At 47.7% G+C, this 27,996-nt stretch overlaps 3 protein-coding genes and 1 pseudogene across 3 annotated transcripts in view; 3 read left to right on the top strand and 1 right to left on the bottom strand.

Annotated features, from left to right (window-relative positions):
* The window catches only part of LOC128421753 (zinc finger protein ZFP2-like), a 461,814-nt pseudogene that overhangs the window by 396,719 nt on the left and 37,099 nt on the right, over positions 1-27,996 (top strand).
* LOC128422431 (zinc finger protein 850-like) overlaps positions 1-27,996 on the bottom strand; it is a 30,409-nt gene continuing 2,413 nt past the window's right edge. The window contains exons 3-4 of the mRNA XM_053406457.1: positions 735-2,112; positions 1-703 (exon numbers count right to left, since the gene is read on the bottom strand). Of these exons, the coding sequence (XP_053262432.1) occupies positions 622-703; positions 735-2,112 (1,460 nt within the window). The 3' untranslated portion in view covers positions 1-621. The remainder of the gene's footprint in view (positions 704-734; positions 2,113-27,996) is intronic.
* The window catches only part of LOC128421774 (zinc finger protein 84-like), a 238,925-nt gene continuing 219,023 nt past the window's right edge, over positions 8,095-27,996 (top strand). The window contains exons 1-2 of the mRNA XM_053404958.1: positions 8,095-8,253; positions 12,552-12,690. The gene's annotated coding sequence lies outside the window, so the exon portion shown is untranslated. The remainder of the gene's footprint in view (positions 8,254-12,551; positions 12,691-27,996) is intronic.
* Positions 14,111-16,382, top strand: LOC128421771 (zinc finger protein 850-like; the record flags this gene model as incomplete). Its single annotated transcript, XM_053404956.1, has 2 exons — positions 14,111-15,854; positions 15,940-16,382. Coding segments are annotated over exons 1-2 (2,118 nt in total), but the record flags the coding sequence as incomplete, so codon positions are not given.

The raw sequence follows: 27,996 nt of genomic DNA, 5'->3' as shown, positions 1-27,996 counted from the left end.
CGAGACCTGGGTTCAAATCCCCACTCAGCCATGCAGCTCACTGGGTGATGGCTTCACAGCCCAACCTACCTCACAGGGTTGTTGTCAGGATTAAACGATGAGGGGGAGAACGACTTAAGACGACACTGAGCTTCTTGAAGAAACAGGTGGTATATAAAGGCATCCAATAAATTTCGCTAAGAAGAAAGGTAAGATTCTGCTCTTAGGCAAGACGAATCAGGTGCACAAATATAAGATGGGACATACCAGGCTTGTCAGTAGTACATATGGAAAAGACCTGGGGTCTTAGTGGACCACAAGACTAACATGAGTCAACATCAGCGAAATAGGCTGTTATTCTAGGCTGCGTCCAAAGAAGTCAAGTGTCCAGATCAAGAGAAGTAACAGCCCCACTTTCTTCTGCCTTGTTCAGACCACACCTGGAGTCCTGTGTCCAGTTCTGGGTGCCCCAATTTAAGAAGGATTTTGACAAGCTGGAAGGTGTGCAGAGGGGGGTGAGCAAGACAATTAAGCGTTGGGAAACCAAGCCTTCTGAGGAACAGGAAGGGGTGTCATGTGGAAGATTGAACAAGCTTGTTTTCACCGGCTCTGGAGGCTGGCACCCAAATCAATGGCTTCAAATTAGAGACGCCCTTGGTAGCTTGTGTACTCTCCTTCCTTGGAGGTTTGTAAGGAGAAGTTTGAAGGCAATATGTCATGGAAGCTTTAGTTGAGAGTCCTGCAGTGGACTAGACGACCCAGAAGTCTCCTGCAGGTCTAAAATTCTATGATTCTCCCCTGTATGAACTCTTTGATGGGCCATGAGGTTAGTCCTCTTACTGAAGCTCTTCCCACATTCCAAGCACTGATATGGTTTCTCACCACTGTGAATTCTTTGGTGGGAAGTGAGGTTGGTCTTCTTACTGAAGCTCTTCCCACATTCCAAGCACTGATAGGGTTTCTCCCCAGTGTGGATTCTTTGATGGGCCATGAGGTTGGTCCTCTTACTGAAGCTCTTTCCACATTCCAAGCACTGATATGGTTTCTCACCACTGTGAATTCTTTGGTGGGAAGTGAGGTTGGTCCTCTTACTGAAGCTCTTCCCACATTCCAAGCACTGATATGGTTTCTCCCCTGTGTGAATTCTTTGGTGGGAAGTGAGATGGGCTTTCTGGCAGAAACTCTTTCCACATTTCACACATTGATAGGGTTTCTCACCACTGTGAATTCTTTGGTGAGCCATGAGCTTGGTCCTCTTACCAAAGCTCTGTCCACATTCCAAGCACTGATAAGATTTCTCCCCTGTGTGAATTCTTTGGTGGGAAGTGAGACTTTGCTTCTGGTTGAAGCTCTTCCCACATTCCAAGCAGTGATATGGTTTCTCCCCTGTGTGAATTCTTTCATGGCAAGTTAGATTGGCCCTTTGGCTGAAACTCTTTCCACAATCCAAGTATTGATAGGGTTTCTCACCACTGTGAGTTCGTTGATGGGCCATGAGCTTGGTCCTCTTACCGAAGCCCTTTCCACATTCCAAGCACTGATAAGGTTTCTCACCACTGTGAATTCTTTGATGGGAAGGGAGACTTTGCTTATGACTGAAGCTCTTTCCACATTCCAAGCACTTATAGGGTTTCTCCCCTGTGTGAATTCTTTGGTGGGAAATGAGGTTGACTTTCTGGCGGAAACTCTTCCCACATTCCAAGCACTGATATGGTTTCTCTCCTGTGTGAATTCTTTGGTGGGAAGTGAGATCGGCTCTCTGGCAGAAACTCTTTCCACAATCCAAGCATCGATAGGGTTTCTCCCCGGTATGAATGCTTTGGTGGGAAGTGAGACTTTGCTTCAGACTGAAGCTCTTCCCACATTCCATGCATTGATAAGGTTTTTCACCACTGTGAATTCTTTGATGGGAAGTGAGACTTACCTTTTGGGTGAAGCCCTTTCCACAATTCACACATTGACATGGTTTCTCCCCGGTATGAATTCTTTGGTGGTAAGTGAGATGGGAGCTCACAGTGAAACTCTTTCCACATTCTGAGCACTGATAGGGTTTCTCACCACTGTGAATCCTTTGATGGACCGTGAGAGTCGTCCTGTGATTGAAGCTCCGCCCACATTCCGAGCACTGATAGGGTTTCTCACCTGTATGAATTATTTGATGGGCTGTGAGATGGGTTCTCTGACTGAAGCTCTTTCCACACTCTCGGCATTGAAATGGCTTCTCCCCCCTGTGCATTCTCTGGTGTTTACGGAAGGTTTTGCTTGTATTAAAGCTTTTCCTACATTCTAAGCACTGATAGGGTTTCTCGCCTGTATGAATTATTTGATGCGAAATGAGATGTGCACTCTTACTGAAGCTCTTTCCACATTCCAAGCATTTCAGTGGGTCCTCCCCTGTTGGAATTATTTCTTGTGAAGTGAGGCTTTGATTCCAACAGAGAGTTTTTCCCCATTCAGAGAACTGAGAGGGTTTCTTCCCAATAGCATTTATTTGGTGGGTAGTCGAATGGGAACTGTGACTGAAGCTCTCTCCACACTCCAAGAGTGGCAATGGCTTCTCCACTGTGTGGATTCTGTCATGGGCATCCTCTCTCTCTATTTCCTAATCATCACCACCTGCAATGAAGAAATGGATTAGAGCTGCAGGAAGAAATGGAGTGCCACTGTATTGAATATTGATCTCTAACCCTTGTGATAGAGGAAGAATTCCATGCATCAACACTGCTGACCACACACTAGAGGTGGGCAGTGTTAGAAACAGAGATAGGACAGCTAGGACATAAAGAGGACCTTAAACCTAGGTTATGGGCTCAAAAATGGAATGTCCATATGCACTCTCTTCTGACAAAAATACAAAGCTGAAAAGGAATGAACAGCAGCTGAAATAATATGTTCATTTTTCACATGGTCTAGTCCTTCCCCTGCCCACCCCCCTGATTTTTAAAGAAGGTCTCTCCTTCAGTCTTCAGAGAGTAGCTGGAAGTGGGGAGGCAGAAAAAGGTCCTCCTTTCCTTCCACGCTGCACTTTTAATCCGAAATCTTAGGTTCTGCGAGCAGAGCTCGGAAACTGCTCGTGTGTATGACATTCCCTGTTGCAAAATGTGTCTAGAACCATGCAAGTTTCAGACAATGGAGGTGGTGGATTTTTGTGTCTACCTAAGAAACCAACAACCTCTTCGTTGATGCTGACCTGGACAAGTGTACTGGCGAGGCAGTTCCGGCAACGGCTCACCTCTCCAAAAGAGTATGGGCGAATGGGATGCTAACCGTTCAATACCAAGATGAAGGTCTACTAGGACTGCGTGTTGAGCAAGCTGCTTTGTGAAGTGAATTGTGGACAATTACAACCATCAGAAAAACCCCTCAATGCTCTGTGTCAGGAAGATTTTGGGCAATACAAGGCAGGTCAGTGTCAAACAAAGATGTGCTTTGGACTATATGGGATTGGCAGAAATGACTGGCAGAATCCGGGACCAGGGAGAAGAGGCAGTGGAAGAAGATTGGAAGAAATTTAAAGACTATCTACAGAAATATTGTAAAATTAATGAATGTTAGAATGATGTTGGATAGAAATTAAGTGGTTTCCAGCTGTAATGCTTCAAGAATATGGAAAAAGGGTATAAATAGGTTAAAACGTAATTAAAATGATGTTGGATTGGAAATAAGTGGTATTTGTAACAAAGTTAATAAGAATATGCAAAAATGAATTGATAATGGATGAAAATACTGAGTTATAAAATGTTAAGTTATAGAGATAAGATAAACGAAAGAGGGTAAGGATTTGCTGATTTGATTATTTAAATGGGAATACAAGAAGGGGAGGTGTGAGGAAGTCAAAGAAACAAGCAAATGAGTTTTAAGTTATGAAAAAGAATTGTTTTTAATTTTTTGTATTTTTTCTGTGTGTTTATTCTTATTTTTTTGTTTTTTTATTATGTGTTTATGATGTGTTTTTGTGTATCTGTTTTTGTAAAATCTTAATAAATATTTCTTAAAAAAAAAAAAAAGATGTGCTTTCCTAACCTCAAATTCCCAGCATGTTCCCATTCCATTCTCAGCAAGGTCTATGCTGGCTTGATCATGTCCAAGGTCAAAACAGTCGATAGACCTCCATTTAAGGTGAGTTTGAGGGTATTAGAATCCCAGGTGCTGCAAGTGGCCCTGCAGAGCTCCCTCAAAACCAGGGAGGCTTATCACAGAGAGAGATGCATGGAATTTCCAAAGAGAAATTATGATCCACAAGGGAGCCTTACTGAGAGAGGCCACTATCCCACAATTCTCCTCCATGACTTCCTTATGCAGAGCTCTCTGGTCAGGATCCAGCAACGCCCATTCCTCATCTGTGAAACGAACAGTGACATCTTCAAAGCACACTGGACCCTAAGAGAGAAAGGGAAAGATCCTCTTTAGTCGTTCAACTGGGAGGACAGATGAGATGACATTTTGTGCATTTAATTGCTTCAATTTCCTGCCCAGAGCCTCGTAATCTCTTTTGATCTTCTGGAGGCTATTGCTTGCAGTGTCATTGGTTCCCACATGAACCAAGAAGAAGGGGTATTTGTCAGTGGGTTTTATGATTCCTTGCAGTCGTTCAGTTACATCTTGGATCTTAGCCCCGGGGAGACAGCACACTTCCCGAGACATCTTGTCAGGCCCACAGATCACTGCTTCTGTTCCCCTCAGTAGGGAATCCCCTATCACCACTACACGCCTCCTCTTAGGTCTGGTCGGGGTTCTTCCGTGAGCTGTCCGTTCCAAGGTCGCCTGCACATTCCCTGAGGACTGACTTTGCTGCTCATCTTCATATACCTGATCGACTGTAATGAGGGAGAGATCCTCAAATGGAGTCTGCTCTTCGTCTTCCATGCCAGGGGAGAGGACCTCAAAGCGATTGTGTATTTCTAAACAATCAGAGCTGTCAGGGACTCAGGAGCAGGAGTTCTGGGGAGAGAGGAAATGGAGAGCGAAGGGGAAGAATCCGAGGGCAGCGTAGGGGAGTATGACAGTGGCCCGAGAGATTCCATGAGCTTCTCCAGCGAATCAGAAGATTCCCAGAAGGGGCCGTCTATGGTCAGGGCAAGGGGGGTCCCAGGGGGCACGCACCAGAAACAAGGAGACAGAGGGGAACCCCAAAGCAGCAGTGGGGGATTGGGACCAGTTTCCCCACCAGAGCGTAGTGGTGGGGAAGAGTCACATGTGTCAGGACCAGCGTCTCCTCCAGCAGGGAGAGAGAGTGAGTCAGGGCTGACCACGCCTCCAACGGAGGGGAGGTCAGTTGCAGCTAGCCCCCCCAGAGGGGGAAGCAGTGACAGCAGCAGCAGTGAAACGGTCAGGAGGAAAGTTACCGGCTGGGCGCGCGCGCCAAGTTCAAATGTGCAGGCGCGGGGAACAGCAGGAGACCCGGATGGGGAACCAGCTCCTAAAGCCCTCCGGAGGGAGGGGAAGGCTCAGGGGATTCAGCGTCAGAAGAGTCCAGAAAGGGCGAGACCCCAACGGCCAGGCGGAACCAGAGGCAGAAGGAACTGAGGAAGAGGTGGAGTAAGGCTAGAATATTAAATTGGTGTCAGGGGGGAGGAGACTCAGACGGATCATCAGCGGTCTAACAGTTGAGACGTAGAGCTGCACGCTGCGGCTCTGGAAGTGAAACTGAACTTCAATAAAGACTTTTGTACTTAACAACGAAGCAGCGTTGGTCCTTTGTGAGCTGGGACCTTGGGCAGCCCTGACAAGAGCGAACCCTGGGCCTCCTACTTCTTTGAGTCACGTTTCTCCATATATCTGGCTCCTGTGTTGGTGAACTAGCCTCCTTCTCAGGGGAGTACCCTGTCTCCTCCTTGGTGGAGACGGTGTGCTCTGTTGCTTCCAAGAAGAGCTCCAGCTCTCTAATTCTTTGGAGCGTAGCTACACGTTCCTCCAGTTGCTGGACTTTGTCTTTTAAGAGGGCAATCAACATGCAATTGCTGCAGGTAAAGCTGCCTGCAACCTTTGGCAAGATGGCAAACATTGCGCAGGAACCACAGGCGACTGCAGCTGATCCCTCACCCTCCATCTTGAGAACGTGTTGTTGGGGGTGACTACAGCGGTCCTCCATCATAAAAAGCGTGAAGACAGGACAAATAAATCCCCCCCCCAAAAAACCTAGGTCTCCCCCAATAAAGGTTTGAGACTGGCTCCCCTAAATCTAAAAGATGGATCAAACTGCTGCCCTGCAAGCTCTGATAAGCTCCTCCCACAGCTAATCACCTACCTCAACAGAAGCCCTGCCCCCTCTGACCTTTGCACAGGGAGAGCAGCTAATCAGCCACAAGAAACACACACAAGAAAACAGAAACACACACAAGAAAACACACACAAGAAAACATCAGGTGAGCCCTGCAGGATCAGGCCCAAGGGGCCCCTGTCCTCCCAAGGGCCAAGCAGGGGCCTCTTCTGGGAAGCCCACCGGCAGTACTTGAGCACCAGAGAAGGGGGGAGGCGCATTTCTTCTAGGGACACATTTCGGGGTCCCCACAGTGCCCCCCAGCCTGGCTCCACTCTGCCAGGGCACCTGCGTTTTGTTTCGCTGCAGGTGAGCCTGCCCCCTGCAATGTGGGGCTCTTAAAGGAACTTCGAGGGGGGGGGCGGAGGGGCTGAAGCTTCCCCGCACTTGCGAAGCAGCTCTAGGAGCGGAGGGGAGGCAGGCAGCAGGAGGGCGATGGGGAGGAAACAGCGAGAAGGAGCTTCTGGAGCCTGGGCAGCCCCCTCCCCGCCTGCTCCCTGAAGGTTTCCCGAGCCCCCCCTTTTCATTTCAAGGATTGGGGGACCTCAGCATCCGGGGGTTGCCTTGCTGGGGGGCGTTATTTGGTTTGCTGACAGTAGGAGTCACAATCCTGTCACATTGTGGGTGTCTGGCTTTTAGGTAAGGGGGTGAGGCTCAGGTGGGAAAGAGTTGAGAAGGAACATACCCCAGGGTGCGGATTGACTCCGCTGCCCAGCTCGTCAGGGTGCAACTCCCCGCGGGTCCCTCTGGTCAGCAAAAGAAGGAGCCTCCAGCCAAGTTAAAGATGAAAACAGCAGTCAGTTGACCTCATCTTTATTTGTTGCAACAAGGTTCAAACACCCCAAAAGTAGGAACATATGATTGCATGAACTTTTAAGGCTTTTACCCCCTTCCCCATAATAAATTTTCCAACAACTTCATCGATACATGACATGGGGTTTCCCCCCACAATTTTGTCTCCCCATTTCCCACAATACATTTTTCAACAGCATCATAGATGCATCACAAATATGTCACAAAGTAGGAGTCTTTGGCATTTAGAAACATGAGCCTGTCACCCACCCCGTCAATAACCCCAATTCCCCAAACCTTTTAACTGCCCTCTTCCCCAAAGAACGTAATAGTATTTACCCATCCCCCAGCTGAAAGGCTTTCCTGCCCTTCTCCCTTCAAAGTATCAGGATTCAACTCGCCATCCCGACGGATTTCTGCCTGGGGCATGTGCTGCCCTTGATCGCCTCCTGCCTCCTAAGGGATTATGGAGTCAGGGGGTGCCCTGGATCCCCTAATTGGAGAGGAGTCATTAGACATTGGAAGCAAGGAAACTGGTCAAACCGTAGAATTTTGGCGATTATTTGACGTTTCTAGAGCTTTCTATATTGGATAGTCGAGGAAACATTCCCGATTCATGGAATCCGCTTCTGGCTGCAATTGTATCGGCTGCTTTTCTGAGCCTCTTGGCTCTTGTGCCTGGACGGGACCTGTGTTCACGGTCATTGTCCTGGCCTGAGTCAGAGGCTGGGATCTGGGGGGAGTCGTTTAGCTGCCCCCCCTCCATTCCTGCTTTGAACAGCACCAAGACCTAAAACACGGAGGGATCTAAGCTCGTGGGGTGGGGGAGGGGTGGATGTTGCAATGCTGGATCTCCGGGATCAGCCCCTCCCCCGCTCTCCTGATCCCCAGAAGGAAGAGGGGAGGGGGAAACCTTCCTCTCTCTCCCCCCCCGCAATTCTTTCCCTCCCCTCCCGACACATCCTCCTCTCACCCCGCCCCCACAACCCCAGATCCCGCCCCCAAACATCCCACCCCTTCCTCCTCCTCCTCCAATCCGGCTTCTGCTCCGGGAATGGGGGGGTGAGCCCCCCTCCCAAACGGCCTGCTTCTCCCAGCAATTCACTCCGGATTGCTGCTCTGCCCCACAGCTCTAGGGGGGGCGCTTTCGGAAAGGGGAGGGAGAAGGGACCCCCCCCCCGTGGATGTTGCAGGAAAGGAGAATTGGGAGCGAGGACAAAGAGGTAAAGGACTCTCGGGGGGGGGAGGGGGGAGAAAAGGACCCAGAGACGCCCCCAGCTCCCCCAAGCGCCTTCCGTGGGGCCTGGATCCCGGCACGCGTGCTGCCAAGGGGCGGAGATGCGGCGCCCACCCACGAGGACTCCCTGGCCCCGTTTCCCCCGCGCAGGCATCCCTGGGGCGCGGAGAGAAGCCAGGATAGAGACCCCCCTGTCCCCCCTTGCTCGTCTTGGGGGGCAAATGGGGCGGAGAGATGGGTCGCGCCTGGCAAGGGGTGAGCCAAGGGGGCGTCTGGATGCAGGGGAGACTCCGGGAGAAAGGGAGGGGGTCGGGGAAGTAGGGGGAGAAGGGAGGGGGCATCCCCGAGTCAGGAAAGCGCAGCAATGGGGGGGGAGGGAGAGAGGAAGACCAGTCTTTTGGGGGGGCGTCTCCATCGTGGCTTCCTTGGGGAATCTCCGGAGGGGCCGCCTTGGTTTCTCCCTCCCGCCCAGCAATCGACCCCCCCCCTTCAAGGCGACCAGAGGGGGATCCCTGGAAAGTGGGGGTCCAGTCCCCGTCCCTCGCCTTCCTGCAAGCTCCATCCTCTTCCCACCCCATAAGCCCCTGCCCTGTCCAGACGCAGCGATTCTGCCCAGTCCAACCATTGTTCCCCTGGAGAGGAGAGGAAATCCCGAGAGGGGAGGGGGGAGGCCTTCTCAGAAGCGGCTCTTGGTTTCCGCAATCCCACCCAGGAAGCAGCCAGAAACCTTTTCCTCTCCCTCAGGCTTCCATCTTTATTGTCTTTTCCACTGTGTATGAGGATAATGTACACCTGTCATCAGAAACAGGGGTGCAGAGTCCATGGAATGGCTCTCAGGATCGATACAGAAGTTGCACCTCAAAAGCATTTCTGTTCCTCTTACTCTTTGTAGGCAATGTCAGAGTGACTGACAAGCTGAGATACAATCCATCAGCATCTGATGACAGTGACTCCATGAATCTTCCCAGTCAAAGGACCCATTTTCATGATAGACAGTGCCTGGGGCTGGAGGCTCTACACACCGGGTTTGCCTGTGCAGGTCAAAGACTGCCAGTATTAGCACAGGTGAGGTGTGTGACCTTCCCAAATTTACAGACTGTATGTGAATGAGCGTTCGTGGGTGGGATTATAGTTTACGGCAACCCTGTGATTTTCTCCACCCATAACATTTCATGAGCTAATATTGAAGTACAAATTCCAAAATAACTACAAAAAATCACATGATAATAATAATAGTACAGTGGTACCTCGGGTTAAGAACTGAATTCGTTCTGCAGGTCCGTTCCTAATCTGAAACTGTTCTTAAGCTAAAGCACCACTTTAGCTAATGGGGCCTCCCACTGCCGCCGCGCCGCCGGAACATGATTTCTGTTCTCATCCTGAAGCAAAGTTCTTAACAAAAGGTACTATTTCTGGGTTAGCAGAGTCTGTAACCTGAAGCACCTGTAACCCGAGGTAGCACTGTAGACATTATAGTATTAGTATTTTCCCCCAGCCCCTCTGGGCAGCTTACAGTATATACAGGTAAAGGTAAAGGGACCCCTGACAATTAGGTCCAGTCGTGGCCGACTGGGGTTGTGGCGAGGGAGCTGGTGTACAGTTTCTGGGTCATGAGGCCAGCATGACTAAGCTGCTTCTGGCGAACCAGAGCATCGCACGGAAACACCGTTTACTTTCCCGCCGGAGTATTAGTTTTTTCCCCCCAGCCGCTCTGGGCAGCTTACAGTACAGAGAGGTAAAGGTAAAGGGACCCCTGACCATTAGGTCCAGTCGTGGCCGACTCTGGGGTTGCGGCGCTCATCTCGCTATATTGGCCAAGGGAGCTGGAATACAGCTTCCGGGTCATGTGGCCAGCATGCCTAAGCTGCTTCTGGCGAACCAGAGCATCGCACGGAAACACCGTTTACCTCCCCGCCGGAGCGGTACCTATTTATCTACTTGCACTTTGACATGATTTCGAACTGCTAGGTTGGCAGGAGCTGGGACCGAGAAACGGGAGCTCACCCCATCGCGGGGATTCGAACTGTCAACCTTCTAATCGGCAGGTCGTAGGCTCTGTGGTTTAACCCACAGCACCACCTGCGTCCCTACAGTACATATACAAGACAGTAAAACATCAAACATTAAAAACCTCCTGATACAGCTGTCTTCTAAATGTCAGAGAGTTGCCTACTTCCTTGCCCTCTGAAGGGAGGGCATTCCATGGCGCATTCCCTAACATCTCCATCATGACGCCCACGATGAATCTCCGGAGGGGCCGCCTTGGCTTCTCTCTCCCGCCCAGGAATGCCCCCCCCCTTCAAGGCGACCAGAGGGGGATCCTTGGAAAGTGGGGGGTCCTCCCACCCTTCCTTCCTGCAATCACCATCCTCCTTCCACCCCATAACCCCCTGCCCTGTCTGGATGCAGCGCTTCTGCCCAGTCCAACCATTGCTCCCCTGGAGAGGAGAGGAAATCCCGAGAGGAAGAGGGGAGGGGAGAGGCCTTCTCAGAAGCAGCTCTTGGTTTCCGCAATCCCACTCAGGAATCAGCCAGAAACCTTTTCCTCTCTCTCAGGCTTCCATCTTTAAGTCTCTTTTCAACTGCCTGGTTGATTGGGGATGAGGATAATGTACACCTGTCATCAGAAACGGGTGCAGAATCCATGGAATGGCTCTCAGGGCTGATATAGAAGTTGCACCTCAAAAGCATTTCTGTTCCTCTTATTCTTTGTAGGCAGTGTCAGAGTGACTGACAAGCTGAGATAAAACCCATCAGCATCTGATGACAGCGACTCCATGAATCTTCCCAGTCAAAGGACCCATTTTCATGATAGACAGTGCCTGGGGCTGGAGGCTCTACACACCGGGTTTGCCTGTGCAGGTCAAAGACTGCCAGTATTAGCACAGGTGAGGTGTGTGACCTTCCCAGATTTACAGACTGTATGTGAATGAGAGTTTGTGAATGGGATTATAGTTTACGGCAACCCTGTGATTTTCTCCACCCATAACATTTCGTAAGCTAATATTGCAGTAAAAATTCCAAAATAACTACAAAAAATCACACGATAATAATAATAATAATACAGTGGTACCTCAGGTTAAGAACTGGATTCGTTCTGGAGGTCCGTTCTTAACCTGAAACTGTTCTTAACCTGAAGCACCACTTTAGCTAATGGGGTCTCCTGCTGCCGCCACGCAATTTCTGTTCTAATCCTGAAGCAAAGTTCTTAACCCAAGGTATTATTTCTGGGTTAGCAGACTCTGTAACCTGAAGCGTCTGTAACCCGAGGTTCCACTGTAGAAGTTCTAGTATTAGTATCTTCCCCCAGCTGCTCTGGGCAGCTTACAGTACATATAGGTAAAGGTAAAGGGACCCCTGACCATTAGGTCCAGTTGTGGCCGACTCTGGGGTTGCGGCGCTCATCTCGCTTTATTGGCCGAGGGAGCCGGCGTACAGCTTCCGGGTCATGTGGCCAGCATGACTAAGCCGCTTCTGGAGAACCAGAGCAGAGCACGGAAACACCGTTTACCTTCCCGCCGGAGCAGTACCTATTTATCTACTTGCTCTTTGATGTGCTTTCGAAATGCTAGGTTGGCAGGAGCAGGGACCGAGCAACGGGAGCTCACCCCATCGCGGGGATTCGAGCCGCCAACCTTCTGATCAGGAAGTCCTAGGCTCTATGGTTTAACCCACGACACCCAGCTGTCTTCTAAATGTCAGATGGTTGCCTGTTTCCTTGCCCTCTGAAGGGAGGGCATTCCATAGGGCAGGAGGCCCTCTGCCTGGTTCCCTGGAACTTCACTTCTAACAGCAAGGGAAGCAGCAGAAGACCTTCGGATGCTCCTCCAGGACCACAGGGCCGAGGCTGAGGAGGGCTTTAGGTTGCAGATCTTGCTCCTCCATAATGATCGATGTATAGTTAGCAGAGTAGGAGAAAACACTCAGAGGCAGCAAAAAAATAATTCAGCTGAGAAATTTATTACTGAAGACAGATAAGCATAACAGGATCCCAAAAATATCAAAAACTTAATTTACAGTAAAACCCTGACTTAGCATACCAAAACAGCACTCAAGTAAGAAACAGACAGACAGAGTAGAGTAATATCAGAATAGGAAGTGGGAGCAGGCGCATTTCAATACTGTAATTTATATATAATTCAATGTCAGAGTAACCCTGGGACTAGATAACAAGCCTCCGGGTGGACGTGCCCCATCTCCCCTTCACTTTCCTCTTCCGCACGGGCAGAATCTGCCTTCTGGACTTTGGGATTCACAGTTGTTCTCCTCCTCTCCATCCACCAGGGCTTGACTTCAGGTGCAGCAGAATTCCCCAGCCCCCGAAGGATTTGAGACCCATCAGCTTTCCTCACCTGGTTTAGCCGGCCGGTTGAAGCCGTTGCTTGAACCCCTGTTGCATGCTGACAGCTTCTGGAAGCCACAGGTGAGAGCTGAGTGCAGGGTGGGCACCAAGGGTGGAAAAATGACCCCAGAAGGTGCAGGACATGACCACCACCAAAGGAACTACTGATCCCCAACACCCCATGACATCTAGATTCAGGTAGGTAGCCGTGTTGGTCTGACACAGTTGAAATAAAAAATTAAAAAATAGTCCCGTAGCACCTTAGAGACCAACTATGATTGTTCTAGATATAAGCTTTTGTGTGCATGCACACTTCTTCAGATACACTGACACAGATGTCACCAGACCCTTGTATATCGTGGGAGGGTGGGGTGGGTTTTTTCTCAGAAAGGTACTCCTACTACCATCTCCCACTATCCTCCACTATATGAAGAAGTGTGCATGCACACAAAAGCTTATACCTAGAACAAACTTAGTTGGTCCCTAAGGTGCTACTGGACTATTTTTTTACTTTTTTATTTCAACTGTGTCAGACTAAAATGGCCACCTACCATTAACTACAGTTATGTCCTTGCCTTGAATATCTTGCTTTTCAGTACCAGATTAGGATAGTCCTCTGTCAGAAGACAAGCACAGGATCAGGCAGCACATCATCATTATAAAGAACCATTGGGGTGGGTGTTTCCACCTGGGATTCCCATGTGCCAGCTGCTTTCCTTCTGCTTCTCCTGCTCTCTCCATGCAATGTGAGGCATGTAGACAGAGGTCCATCTCCAAGAACAGGAGCTTCCCTGAGCACCCATTCAGCTGACTCTAAGCACCAAGCCTTGTCACTAGTTCTCTGACTGACTCAGACCACATTCCCCAGAAAAGATGTAGACCAGGGTCTCCGAAAATAGCCCATATGGACCTCCTGAGGTCAGTGAGACTGTGCAGGTGATTCATGAAGATCTAGAGGTGGAAACAGGGACAACCACTTGATTGGAAAGGATTTCCCACAGGACAACAGTATTCCAAGGTCATGCTGTGTTATTAAAGATGATTGAGGATTATGAAAGGTTGTTGATGCATTACTACCATTTGACATCATACCATTTTCATTTCCTAAAAATTGGGAACATAGGTAGGACATGGGAGAATGTAGGAGATGCTGAAATAAGAGAAGGTGCTAATGGCGGTTGATGTGTGCTTTTTTCTGTTCTCTTTCCTGAAACCCAAACAGGATTTCCTTTCTGCCGACTCTGAAAAAGGTGATGGAGAAGACAGAATTGCGGGGGACAGGGCACCTTTCGTTTCATTAGGAATAGCCATTAAAATGTGTGAAATGTGGAATATGCTTCACTGAATGAGCACACATAGTTCACATCAACAAACACAAAAAGGAAAGAACCCATTTAAAAGTATGGAGTGCGGAAAGAGCTTCTCTTTCAGTGCAAAACTTAGAACACTCGAGGAGACTCACACAGAAATAAAATGCTTTAAGTGCAGGGAGTGCGGGAAGAACTTCAGTCAGAGTGGAAACCTTAAATTGCACAAACGGACTCACACATGGGGAAAACAAGTTAAATGCATGGAGTGTGGAAAGAGCTTCAGTTACTATTCAGGCCTTAGATCCCATCAACGGACTCACACAAGGGAGAAACCGTTTAAATGCATGGAGTGTGGAAAGAGCTTTAGTGGAAATCTTAGAAGACATCAACGGACTCACACAGGGGAGAAACCATTTACATGCATGGAGTGTGGAAAGAGCTTTAATGATAGTGGACATCTTAGAAGACATCAACGGACTCACACAGGGGAGAAACCATTTACATGCATGGAGTGTGGAAAGAGCTTCAGTTATAGTAGAAACCTTAGATCACATCAATGGACTCACACAGGGGAGAAAGCATATAAATGCATTGAGTGTGGAAAGAGCTTTAGTGATAATGGAAGCCTTAGGAACCATCAACGGACTCACACAGGGGAGAAAGCATATAAATGCATTGAGTGTGGAAAGAGCTTTCGTGATAATGGAAGCCTTAGGAACCATCAACGGACTCACACCGGGGAGAAACCATATGAATGTATGGAGTGTGGAAAGAGCTTCAGTCAGAATGGAAACCTTAGATCACATCAACGGACTCACACAGGGGAGAAACCATTTAAATGCATTGAGTGTGGAAAGAGCTTTAGTGATAATGGAAGCCTTAGGAACCATCAACGGACTCACACCGGGGAGAAACCATTTAAATGCATGGAGTGTGGAAAGAGCTTCAGATATAGTGGACACCTTAGATCACATCAACGGACTCACACAGGGGAGAAACCATATGAATGTATGGAGTGTGGAAAGAGCTTCAGTCAGAGTGGAGACCTTAGAAAACATCAACGGACTCACACAGGGGAGAAAGCATATAAATGCATTGAGTGTGGAAAGAGCTTCAGTCAGAATGGAAACCTTAGATCACATCAACGGACTCACACAGGGGAGAAACCATTTACATGCATGGAGTGTGGAAAGAGCTTCAGTCAGAGTGCAGAGCTTAGATCGCACCAACGGACTCACACAGGGGAGAAACCATTTCAATGTATGGAGTGTGGAAAGTGTTTTCGTGATCGTGGAAGCCTTATATCACATCAACGGACTCACACCGGGGAGAAACCATTTCAATGTATGGAGTGTGGAAAGAGTTTTAGTGATAGTGGAAGCCTTAGATCACATCAACGGGCTCACACAGGGGAGAAACCATTTCAATGTATGGAGTGTGGAAAGAGCTTTAGTCATAGTGCAAGCCTTAGATCACATCAACGGACTCACACAGGGGAGAAACCATTTCAATGTATGGAGTGTGGAAAGAGTTTTAGTGATAGTGGAAGCCTTAGATCACATCAACGGGCTCACACAGGGGAGAAACCATTTCAATGTATGGAGTGTGGAAAGAGCTTTAGTCATAGTGCAAGCCTTAGATCACATCAACGGACTCACACAGGGGAGAAACCATTTCAATGTATGGAGTGTGGAAAGAGTTTTAGTGATAGTGGAAGCCTTAGATCACATCAACGGACTCACACTGGGGAGAAACCATATAAATGCATTGAGTGTGGAAAGAGCTTCAGTCAGAATGGAAACCTTAGGAAACATCAACGGACTCACACTGGGGAGAAACCATTTAAATGCATGGAGTGTGGAAAGAGCTTCAGTCAGAGTGCACACCTTAGAAATCATCAACGGACTCACACAGGGGAGAAACCATATGAATGTATGGAGTGTGGAAAGTGTTTTCGTGATCATGGAAGCCTTATATCACATCAACGGGCTCACACGGGAGAACCTATTTCAATGTATGGAGTGTGGAAAGAGTTTTAGTGATAGTGGAAGCCTTAGATCACATCAACGGGCTCACACAGGGGAGAAACCATATGAATATATGGAATGTGGAAAGAGCTTCAGTCAGAGTGGAACACTTAAAAAACATCAACAGACTCACACAGGGGAGAAACCATATAAATGTATAGAGTGTGGAAAGAGTTTCCATTGTAATACAAGCCTTAGAACACATCAACGGAGACACACAGGGGAGAAACCATTTCAATGTATGGAGTGTGAAAAGAGTTTTAGTAATAGTGGAAGCCTTAGAAGACATCAACAGACTCACACAGGGGTGAAACCATATAAATGTATGGAATGTGGAAAGAGCTTCCGTCAGAATGCAGACCTTAAAAAACACCAACAGATTCACACAGGGGAGAAACCATTTAAATGCATGGAGTGTGGAAAGGACTTCAGTCAGAGTGGAACACTTAAAAAACATCAACAGACTCACAGTGTGGAAAGAGTTTCCGTTGTAATACAAGCTTAGATCACATCAACGGACTCATACAGGAGAGAAACCATTTACATGTGTGGAGTGTGGAAAGAGCTTCAGTTATAGTGGAAACCTGAGAATACATCAACAGACTCACATAGTTAAGAAACCATTTAAATGTATGGAGTGCGGAAAGACATTTGGTGATAATGAAAATCTTAGAACACATCAACGGACACACACACGGGAGAAACCACTTCAATGTATGGAGTGTGAAAAGAGTTTTAGTAATAGTGGATGTCTTAGGAAACATCAACAGACTCACACAGGGGAGAAACCATTTCAGTGTATGGAGTGTGGAAGGAGCTTCAGTCAGAGTGGAACCCTTGATTTTTGTCAGCAAACTCACACAAAAGACAAACCTTATAAATATCAGGAAAGTAGATAGAGGTTTACTCTTAGTGGAAGTTCAGAATCAACAGACTCATGGACAGGAAGAACTTGGCAGGGGTTGGACTCGATGGCCCTTGTGGTCTCTTCCAACTCTATGATTCTATGATTCTAAAAGATTGCAAAAAGTGCTTTATTTATAACGGAGTGATTAAGGAACATCCCAGGACTCTCACATGGGAGAACCCATTTAGATGTATGGAGTGTGGGACGTCTTCCTCTCAGAGTCCACTCTGAGCAATGAACTCAATAGGAAATCATTCCTAAAAGCATGAGGTATATGTGAAGTTCTGGTGTTTACATGTAAAACATTATAATAATGAAATAAGGCAACATCTCACAATGGTGAGTATAATTTTAGATGAAAGTACCTTTGGTTTTTGCACCAAACTCTGTCACCCCCCCCACCGCATGATCTCCAAGCACTGCTTCTTCACCAGAACTTCATCGCTGCCTCCTGCCCTGCGCGTTCTGAAGAAAACTTGGAATGCTGAAATTGAATGGGAGATTTCCCCCCAAGCCTAATTTCAAGAGGGGGAAGGAGGGTCTGCAGGTACCACGGAAGTCTCCTGGGGGGCCCACCTTCACTCATGAACCCAGGGACAATCTACTGCCATCAGCAAACTTTGCCCCCTCCCTGCTCCCTCCGAAGTCTAGATAATTTATGAACAAGTTGAAAAGCCGCAGGTCCCAATACTGATCTTGAGGGGACTCCGCTTTCTGCTCCTCTCCTGTCCGTTTACTCTCTTGGTGTTTCAGGAGGAGGGCTGCCTCCAACTGGGGAGGCACATTTCTTCTAGGGGCACATTTCTGGGGTCCCCACGGTGCCCCCCAGCCTGGCTCCACTTGGCCAGGGCAGCTGCATTTTGTTTCGCTGCAAGTGAGCCTGCCCCCTGCAACTTGGGGTCTTAAAGGAACTTCATGGGGGGGGGAATCAGCGAGATGGAGCTTCTGGAGCCTGTGCAGCCCCCTCCCCGCCTGCTCCCTTCAGGGTTCCTGAGCCCCTCCCTTTTTCATTTCAAGGATTGGGGGTCCCGCACAGCCCTCAGGGCACCTAAGCATCGGGGGGGGGAGCTATTTTGTTTCCTGAGGACAGGAGTCACAATCCTGGCACAGTGCAGGATGTCTGGGTTTTAGGTATGGGGGTGAAAAAAGGTGGGGGGGAAGGTGGAAAAGAGCTGATAGGGGAAATATCTTGGGATGTGGATTTTATTTTATTTTTAATCATTTTTATTGATTTTTCAAAAAAAAACCCTGAGTGCTCGCTGAAAGGACAGATCCTGAAGCTGAGGCTCCAAGACTTTGGCCACCTCATGAGAAGACTCCCTGGAAAAGACCCCGATGTTGGGAAAGATGGAGGGCACAAGGAGAAGGGGACGACAGAGGACGAGATGGTGGAACAGTGTTCTCGAAGCTACCAGCGTGAGTTTGACCAAACTGCGGGAGGCAGTGGAAGACAGGAGTGCCTGGCGTGCTCTGGTCCAGGGGGTCACGAAGAGGCGGACACGACTAAACGACTAAACAACAAATATCGAGATGTGGAAAAATGGAAACAAAATGTGGAAAATATGGAAACAACAAGGAGAAGCAGGACTAAGATGTGGAGATCTGCTCCAGAGATCCAGACTGTGGGGATGCCCAAGAAATTAATAAATGCAATTTGGACTATAATTTGATCTTTTTTATTCTTGTTTTTTACTTTTTAATTGAAGTATTATGATTGGGTATTTAATTGGGGTGTGGGTATTTAATTGAGGCGAACCAAAGGCCCCAGTGCCCACGCTTTCCCACCTTTTTTTTTTAATAAATGTTTATTAAAATTTTCCATCTTCATAAAAAAAAATCAAAACAAGAAAAAACAAGAAAAAAAATTAAAAAACACATGAAGTTTACAATCCGTATTTTCAATAATATATTTCCCTGACTTCCCCACACCTCCCCTTCTTATATTCCAATTCAAATTGTTAGTTCAACAAGTTCTTATCCCCAATTTTTAACCTTTTCATATTTAGTTCATTTTAAAAAGAAAAAACCAATTTTAACTTATAAACATCAATATTTGTACATCAGTGCTCATTCTTAAAACCTTTTTTCTAAAGTCGACCCAAATTCCCTTCCACGAATTCCCCAATTTTCTTACTAATAACAAAACAAAAAAAAAAAAACAGATTATATTTGTACACCCTTTGGATTCCCAAACCCCACCACCCCCTTTCCCGGTTTCGATCCCCAACAGATGTCCATTAGTCTTAATCTACTATCAGCCTGGAGACCTCACGTCCGAGGCTCTTAATTCTCTCTCAATTCCTCTCTGCCGGTTTTTTTGATAGTCTTTAGTATTAAACACCAGATCTCAGAGAAGCTCTGTCCCCCTAAGGTCCATATTTCTTCCAGCCAGACCTCCATACTTAAAAGTGGAGCCCGAATCTTGATTCTTACTCCTTTTAAGTCCAATTGTCCCAAAAGCTCCAACTTCCACCTTAATCAAATTTGTAATCCATAGGTCTTCAGATCTCCACATAAGGAGATCTCTCCATTCTTCAATCTCCAATTCAAACCAAATTTTCATCATCCAGTACTTATTTTCCTTTGTAACCATCATGTCAGGCCTCTGGCTCGATTTCTTATTTTCCTTTGTAACCATCATGTCAGGCCTCTGGCTCTCCTTTGTCATCTGCAAAATTACAGCTCCTCCTTCCTTTTCTTCAGAAACAACATATGTCTCCTTCTCCACACTCTCAAAACTCTCAAGTTTCTCTTTTTGTCCAGCTGCATGGGCTTCCTGAGTCAAATCCTTATCCAATTCAATGATATTATTTACTGTTAAGTTCAGAGTTGCAACATTTGTAGCCAAAACATCCATTTGGCCTTGTAACTTTCCCAAGAGAACAAAAGCTCTGTCCAGCCCAGCTTGAATTTTCCCTCCTCCAGCCATTCTTGTAATGTCCCAAATCCCCCTCTAGAGGGATTTTGGTTACTTAGTATACTTTCCAGTTCAAATCCAAAAATCAAGTTAGTTTGTATCAGTTTTTCCTTGTTTTCAACAAAATATAACCAAATTGCAACAAATATATCCAGCAGAGACAGCAAAAACAAAGTTCTCTTTTTCCTTCTTGACAGCTACTTTTGACAGCTGTCAAACTCTTCTGTATCTCCTCAACAGGCTCTCTCATGGATCACTCCCGGGTCTGGGGGGGGGGTGGCACTTCAGCTCTCAAAACTAGCTCTTATCCTCCAATAAAGTTATTTATGCTTATACTGCCAAATCGTGAAATTAATATCTTTTACCCAATGAAGAAAAAGAAATTCTCTCGACCTTAGTTAACTAGTCCTTGCTTTAAATTATTTACAAGACGGGGAGGCGGACTTCCTGTTTGCAACTTCCCCGATCGTGCCAAATTCAACAAAAAAATTTCCTTTACAAGTCCAATTTCCGTACTACTCACGGGTTGTTTCTTTTAGAATCCAATTGTTCACAAGAAGAAGTCAGCGCTCTCCGACCATGGCATGTGGCTTCACTCCGCAGGAGGAGCAGTCGACTCTCAGCACCGCGCCGCTCACCCCGTCCCCCATTCCGAAGCCTTTAAAAAGGCTCCTTCGCAGGTCGGGGGGCGCAAATGGTGCCCGCCGAGTCACCAGGTTCACAGGCTTCAGCGCCTGTGATTTCTGAGGGTCCCCGCGTCGCCGCAGCAGCCAGACCCAGCTCCTGCGAAGCCGATTCCCTCCGGAGCTCAGAGGGAATCTGCCATTAGCCGATTGCGCTAACCAGGAAGTCCCCCCCAAGCCTAATTTCAAGAGGGGGAAGGGGGGGCTGCAGGCATCAGAGAAGTCTCCTGGGGGCCCCATCTTCGCTCATGAACCCCATGGGGCAACACCAGAGCTCCTGCTCATTCTGGGGTTTGAGGAAGATAGTATTTTTCCATAGTCCCAGAAGTTTTGATTCAATCATGCTACTCGGGAGTTTTCCTACCAGATGTCAGAGGCTTAGTGCTGTCCAGCTGGCCATAGATAAGACTCCGGGCTCCCAGCCAGTTCCAAACACTTGATTTATTTGACAAAGTTCAAACGTACATCTCCAGCGTTTCCATTAACCTCCTTCCCCTTGTGCGCAGTTGCTCCCACTAACGTTACTTCCTTCTTTTCTTTACCCAGCATGCAAATCTGCGAAAACTCCTCCCCTTATTTCCTCTGTGTACAGCATGACTTGTCCCAGGCTCACACTCCTCCTCCCCCTCTTCGTCAGACTGACTGTCTGACGACACGCTGCTGATAATCTCGCTAGGCTCCCTATAACTGCTGGTTTCTGTCCTTTCATCTTTTCCCGTTTGCCTCTCCCTGACACCAGAGGACCACAGTGCTGTGGTTGCTGTTGTTGTTATGGACTGGCTGGGGGGGGGAGGCACAAGCTGGGGGACCCACAAGGGAAGAAGGCTCAGAGCCTGGGGACTGGTGGGGGGATGAGCCGAAAGAGGGAGAAAGGGGAGCAGACCGGAAGGGGAGGTGTTGCAAGCTGAGGAGGAAACAGGGTTTGGTGAGCAGGAAGAGTCTGGGGCAGAGAGCAGTTCAGGCTCAGAGGGAGGAGAGGAGGGGGCCAGGAGACCCAGAGGAGGCCGGCTGCTGAAGCATCCGGGGAGACTCCCCCTCCTGCTGCGCCCAGCACATGCCTTTGAGTCTGGCGGTTAGAACTCTTAGAATGTGGGGATCCCATTTTTCAACCAGAACAAAAACCCGCCAGCCTTTTCCCAGGTCTTTCTTGTCCTGACAGTCATTTGTCTTCTCTACAAAGGACTCTACAAAGTCCTTCTCCTTCTTTTTCCCATGGGGTCCCACCAACCTTTTCTGCCTCTTACACGCAATGGAAAAGAGTCCCTTTCCACTGGATGCCTGGCTGCTCCAGAGAGAACGGAAAGGAACTGTAAACGCCCTTGTGCTCTGACGTGCACCAGTCACTTCCTTCCGGATCTTGGTGCTGCCGGTGCAGCTGCATTTACGAGAAAAAGAGAAATTGGAAACCGAGCCCAAGTCCCCTGCTATCCAAACTGGCCATTGGACCAGCCTTGGGGCGTCTTTCTTGGGAAAAAGGAAAAGTTTCAGATCTCAGGTTCCCCAACAGGGAATGAGAGCTTTGATTGGCGTTCTCCCCTTGCAGTTCATTGCCTCTCTAATTGCAGAACCCCAATTCTCCCGTTCTCCCCTCCCCCTCCTCGCTACCTCTTGCCAGGAAGACTGGGAGTGAAGACCGTAAGCAAAAGAGACAGCAAAGGATGAGAATCTGGGTTGCTGGGTGTTTCAGAGAATCCCGCCCACAATCTTCTCCATTCCTAGACTCACGTCCACATGCGCTGCTCCGGAGCTCGGAGGGAATCCGCCATTAGCCGATCGCGCTAACCCGGAAGTCCACGCTTTGCCACCTCGCTCTCGGCTGGAGGAGGCAGGCAGGGAAGAAGATGGGGCGGAACGGAGGCAGGCGAGCCAACAAGTGAGGGGGCAGAGTTGGCTGCTGGGGGGGGTGCACTTGAGCTGCTGCCTCCCGAGTTGCTCTGTCTGTCAGGTTGCCCTCATGTGCCCCCCCCAAGCAGGGCTCCTGTGCCTTGTTTGTTGTAATTGAAAGCAGGAGCTGAAGATTTCGCAAACTGTAAGATAAAATAAGAAACTCCTAGAAGTAACAGATGAGGCTAAGAGATAGAGAAAGATCAATAATAATGATTATTATGGATTACAATTGGAAGTAGGGATAAGAAGTTTGTAATGAAAGAGGATATTGATGTTTCAGATATGAAATTGGGAACTGCTAAATATGTGTTATGATGAAATTCAAATTGGAAGGTGTCGAGGAAGTCTTCTAGCAATGTAAATATACCAGGGAATAAGAAGGGGAAAAATTCTTCTTTTATCTTTTGCATTTTTATTGTTAAGTTTTTATGTTGTGTTAAATGTAATGTTCTTTTCTGTGTTTATGTTTATGTATTATAAGAGCCTGGCGTGCTCTGGTCCATGGAGTCATGAAGAGCCGGACACAACTAAACGACTAAACAACAACAAAATTATAAGAGAAAACCAACAATTTTTTTTGGGGGGGGGAACCCAGCACCTTCTAGCTTCGTCAGGGCAAGCATATTGTTAGGTGGGCGTGAGCTCCGTCTTCCTTGAGGCAAGTGTGCTTTGTGGCAGCTTTGCTTCATGAGAAGTCAAGCAGCAATTTGGAGCTCAATAAGCCAAGGAGCAAACCAAAATTCTTGGCGTCTTCAGTTTAGGGCTAAACTACTGAAGACCCTGCAATAAAACCCTGCATATGTTTGCCCAGAAATATGCCAGATGGACACTAGTGTAGACTTTCCCCCCGCAAGTGTGCTTAGTGAACTCTGCAGTTCTGCAGCCGAATCCCAACGCATAAATAATGTTGCAGTCCTGACCCCTGACTCCACTTCCCTGGGTGTATTCTGCACCGGACTGAGCAGACGGGGGGAAGATGGCACTCCCAAGTGTATCTTAAACATCTTCCATCCTGTTCTCTGTCATCTTTCTACTACACCTTTAAATGCTGACAGTTATCTGGTCTGGATAAAAGAGAACATGTTCCCGACAAGTGTGTGCGCATAAGTGCATGCGTAGGCTGGAATCTGAACTGCTGAGGCTGGGAGGTTTGCAAAAGAAAACAAGGTGCAGGATGTCCAATGGTAGCTGGCCAAGGGGATTGCTTGCATCTGAGACAGGAGAGTGCTTGGGCATGAAGGTATCGCTGGACATGACTTTATAAGGGGATGTGAAATTCTGTGAAGAAGCTCGCTGGTACAATTCATGAGAACAAACCAACTTCGTATGAAACGTGAATAGGGCGCTGTCTTTGCTCTGTAATCTTTTGACTCAGGCATGGTTCCACGCCACTCTCCCCCAAAACAATGATTTCTTTCTGAGGTCTCAGGTGATCCTAACTGGAGATGAGAATGTTGTGTGAGATGCACATGAAGAAGTTTCTCTAGTGATGCTTCAATCTAAGGGGTTTTGTTTTTCAAGCGCAGAATCTTAACTACTGAGCCTTGGAAGAAGTACGCTTGCAAATGATTATTGGGTAGTGAAGGTGTGGGGTGTAAAATTGTATTGCAGTCAAATGCAACATTCCTACAAGGCACATGCTGGGGAATGCTTGTGTCACTCAGGAGAAGACTTGCTAGCTCCTCCTGAGCTGGGACAGACTTCCTCTGCATGGCACTTCATGTAGGTGTGGCCTGTTCTTGGACAGAGGAGCACACGGCCTCCATGTTCCGCTCTTCTTCTTCTCCTTTTTGTGTTCCTACAAGTTAGGAAGAAGTGACTGCTCAGTTGCAGTCACTTGAGATTATTTCCCTTATGGGATAGTTCATGTCGATATATATAGAGTTATGTAACTTAGGTCTGCCTTCAGGGATCTTATTGTGAACTGGATGATTGTAAGTAAACTAGTTTTATGTTAACTTTAATCAGATAGTCGTGTCTATTCTTTTAGGAGGGATATAAAAAGGGTCATTACCAGGAATCCTAAATAGTGAGGCTCAGACGAGCCTGCAACTAGCTAACTGCTGTGTGATTTAAAAGAGGGATTGTTTAACAACTCTGCTAAGTTATAGAACTTGCCAACGCAAGTTAGGAAGGATATCATAAAAGAATATATCCTCTCCTGCCTCCCTAAACATTCCCACAGAAAGAGCCTGGGGTTGGGTGTCACCTCCCCTTGGAGCGAGCGACCAGCAGGGATGCCTCTGAGCTGCCTCCGTGTGTTATGCTCAGCCCACGGTTCCCCATACAGACATCTCTGGCAATGGTTGCTGACGAGGGCTTACTGCCCATGCTGCCTTGTTTTGAATAGGATGGGGGGCAGTCCTCTGACAACTCACAGAGCTGTTTTCAGGATCTGGAGGGCAAGGACTGATGTAGTGTAGCAGTTAAAGTGTGAGATGTGAGTCAAACTCCTCTTCCTGCAACCTCAACTCTTCGTATGCATGGGGATTATAACACTGGACAGCCTTGCAGGGCCGTTGTTTAGATTACTGAGATAATATATGTTATATTTTGTAATGCTTTAAATGTGCTACATAAATGCTAAAGTATTCTTAAGTAAAGCTGAGTATTGGTTGGTGCAAATTGAAAGGGCCGAGAGGCAGAGCCAATAGAAGAAGACGAAATCCAACGAGTAATAAAAGATTCAAAAACCCAGGACAAGGATGGATTTTCGGCAAAACATTATCAAAAAACTAAATCAAACCCTGATTGCACCCTTGAAAGAAGTACTGAACAGCATTTTAAGGAAGGGAGAGGTCAGACTCAGAGGGAGGAGAGGAGGGGGGCAGGAGACCCAGAGGAGGCCGGCTGCTGAAGCATCCACGGAGACTCCCCTTCCTGCTGCGACCAGCTCCCCTCTCCCCTGGTCTCCTAGAGCACACAGGGAAATCCAGTTCCGACCCCATGAGCCTGTACATATTAAGGGGGGGGGGTTGTCCCAACATGCATCACTTTGATCTCATTGAGAATGAACTGTAATTACTGCCCATTCAGCCTGTTTGGAGAGCTCTTTTTGGAGCTCCTTGCAATCTCTCTTTGTTTGAACTGTGGGGTGTGAAACACAGAGCAGTCAAATACAACATTCCTAGAGTGGACATAAAAGGGGATGTCTGGACCAGCCAGTCAGAACATCCTGTTTCCTCCTGGGCTGGGACAAACTTCCTCTACATGTGACTAGAGGTGGGCGTGACCTCACCTGTGCAGGTAACAACATACCACAGGGCGGGCAGCCATCTCTCTCTCTGATTCCATTCCTTGAAGAAGCCACATCTCCTTAGCCTGAGATGCTCTCTTGGCTTCAAGAGAGGACAAAGGAACTATTTCCTTATGGGATAGATTCCAGGTGTATATATTTTGTAACCTAAGTCTGCCTTCTGGGATCCTTCTGTGAACAGAATGGGAGTAAACTATTTTATATACTTTTATTTTTTAAAAAATATTTTTATTAGCAATTCAACAACATATCCAAACATATCATATTATTTACCGCCTTCCTACCCCTCAAACCCCCCTCCCCTCCCCCTAAGACTTCCCTCAGCTCAGCTTCCAATTATCAGCACAGGTGTCCACCCACCATGAGGCAGAACTTCATTAGTGCTCCACAAGCTTCCTGCGCTTTAAGTTTTGCAGCCTCCAGATGTCCCTTCCAGAAAAGTGTCTCAGTGAAAGGGACTCCCAGGGATCCGAAGGAGTGTATTGAACCAGGTTATTCATTGCTCCAAACTTTGGACTTCTGTCTGTCCTCTGGGAGAGGCTGGCCTGCCCCTTTTTCAGGGCAACTTCCTTCCCTCTGCTCCAGTATGAGGGCAGCATACATAGCTCACAGCCCCCTCTTAAATCCCGTCAACTATAAAAAAAGCAACCACTATCAAATACTTGACAATCCTAGACAGCATCTTAAAAAGCAGAGACCTCACCTTGCCAACAAAGGCTTGTATAGTTAAAGCTACGGTTTTCCCACTAGTGATGTATGGAAGTGAGATCTGGACCATAAAGAAGGCTGATTGCCAAAGAATGGATGCTTTTGAATTATGGTGCTGGAGGAGACTCTTGAGAGTCCCATGGACTGCGAGAAGATCAAACGTATCCATTCTTCAGGAAATCAGCCCTGAGTGCTCACTGGAAGGACAGATCGTGAAGCTGAGGCTCCAAGACTTTGGCCACCTCATGAAAAGAGAAGACTCCCTGGAAAAGACCCTGATGTTGGGAAAGATGGAGGGCACAAGGAGAAGGGAATGACAGAGGCAAGATGGTTGGACAGTGTTCTCGAAGCTACCAGCATGAATTTGACCAAACTGTGGGAGGCAGTGGAAGACAGGAGTGCCTGGCGTGCTCTGGTCCAGGGGGTCACGAAGAGTCAGACACAGCTAAACGACTAAACAACAACATCAAGTACTTTAAAAATCAGCACCTAGACTGTTTCAGTAAATGCCTGGGGGCCTAAAACAGATGTGAATGGGCAACGCAAATCAGAGCGCATTGTGTGTGTGCAACTTGCAAGAGGGCAGAGGGACAGAGTCTCTGCTTCACGCCCCTCTCTGCTCTCCTCCTCCTCTCTTTGACTTCCCACATTTATGTGGAAATGCTACAGGTCCACCTCATAGGGAGGTTGTAAAGACAGCAGAGTTGGTTTTTATGAAGCACTTTGAACTCTCCGAGTGCCCTCTAGTTTATCTCCCCATGTTGAGCCCCCACCGCCTTTGCTCAGAGGGGCTCTGGCCCTGCCCCCCCATCCCTGGGCCACCTTCCCTTTTCATTCAAGGTGCACGGCTAGGAGATGGATCTTCTGCCAAACTCCCCTTTATTCCTGTTGCCACCACAGAGAACTCTTCAACACTTCACCCCAAACATAACAAAGGAGCAGTGGCGTAGCGTGGGTTGTCAGCACCCGGGGCAAGGCAAGTAATTTGCGCCCCCTAACCCATGGATTTGCGCCCCCTAACCCGTGGATTTGCCCTAACCCCAGATGTTGCGCCCGGTGCGGCCGGCCCCCCCTGCACCCCCCACGCTACGCCACTGCAAAGGAGGAAGTGTGCATCGATTCATTAAACTGATTTATTTAAAAAATAGACATAAACATGTGGTTTCAAATGTTCTCTTTTCTTTTCTTTTCCTTTTGAAACTTTGCTACAGCTGCAACAACGGGGATTATAATGCTGTTTCTCTACTACAGGTCTAACCAACCCTGCTCCACAATTGCCACCACTGTCCCATTCCATTCCACCCTCCAATGGTTGCAGCCAACCATCTTGGCTGCAGGTCCCAGAAGACGGGCTCTCTCCTTAGAGACCTTTTCCACCTAGCCTGGGAGGGCAGAGCCTGGATTGACTCCAGCTGCAAAAGCTGAGGCTGCTGAACAGACTCTTGAATTTGTGGTTTTTTGGGGGGGTTGTTGCTGTTGATGTTTTGTTTTTATATTTTAGATCTTGTGATTTATGTGGAAATTTTTCAGTTCAATTGCTCAATCCCAGCATTCCAAACTCCAAACTACCCCTATCACCATCTAGCATTTCCTAAAATTTACTCTTCTACTGTAATTACCATTATTATATTAATGTCATTGATACATGTGTATAAAACTTTAACTACAAACACCAAGACATTGCACTGAAAC

This window comes from Podarcis raffonei, chromosome 10 (assembly GCF_027172205.1).
Source record: "Podarcis raffonei isolate rPodRaf1 chromosome 10, rPodRaf1.pri, whole genome shotgun sequence".
In the NCBI taxonomy this organism is placed as follows: domain Eukaryota; kingdom Metazoa; phylum Chordata; class Lepidosauria; order Squamata; family Lacertidae; genus Podarcis; species Podarcis raffonei.
This window is presented reverse-complemented; position numbering and strand designations above follow the sequence as displayed.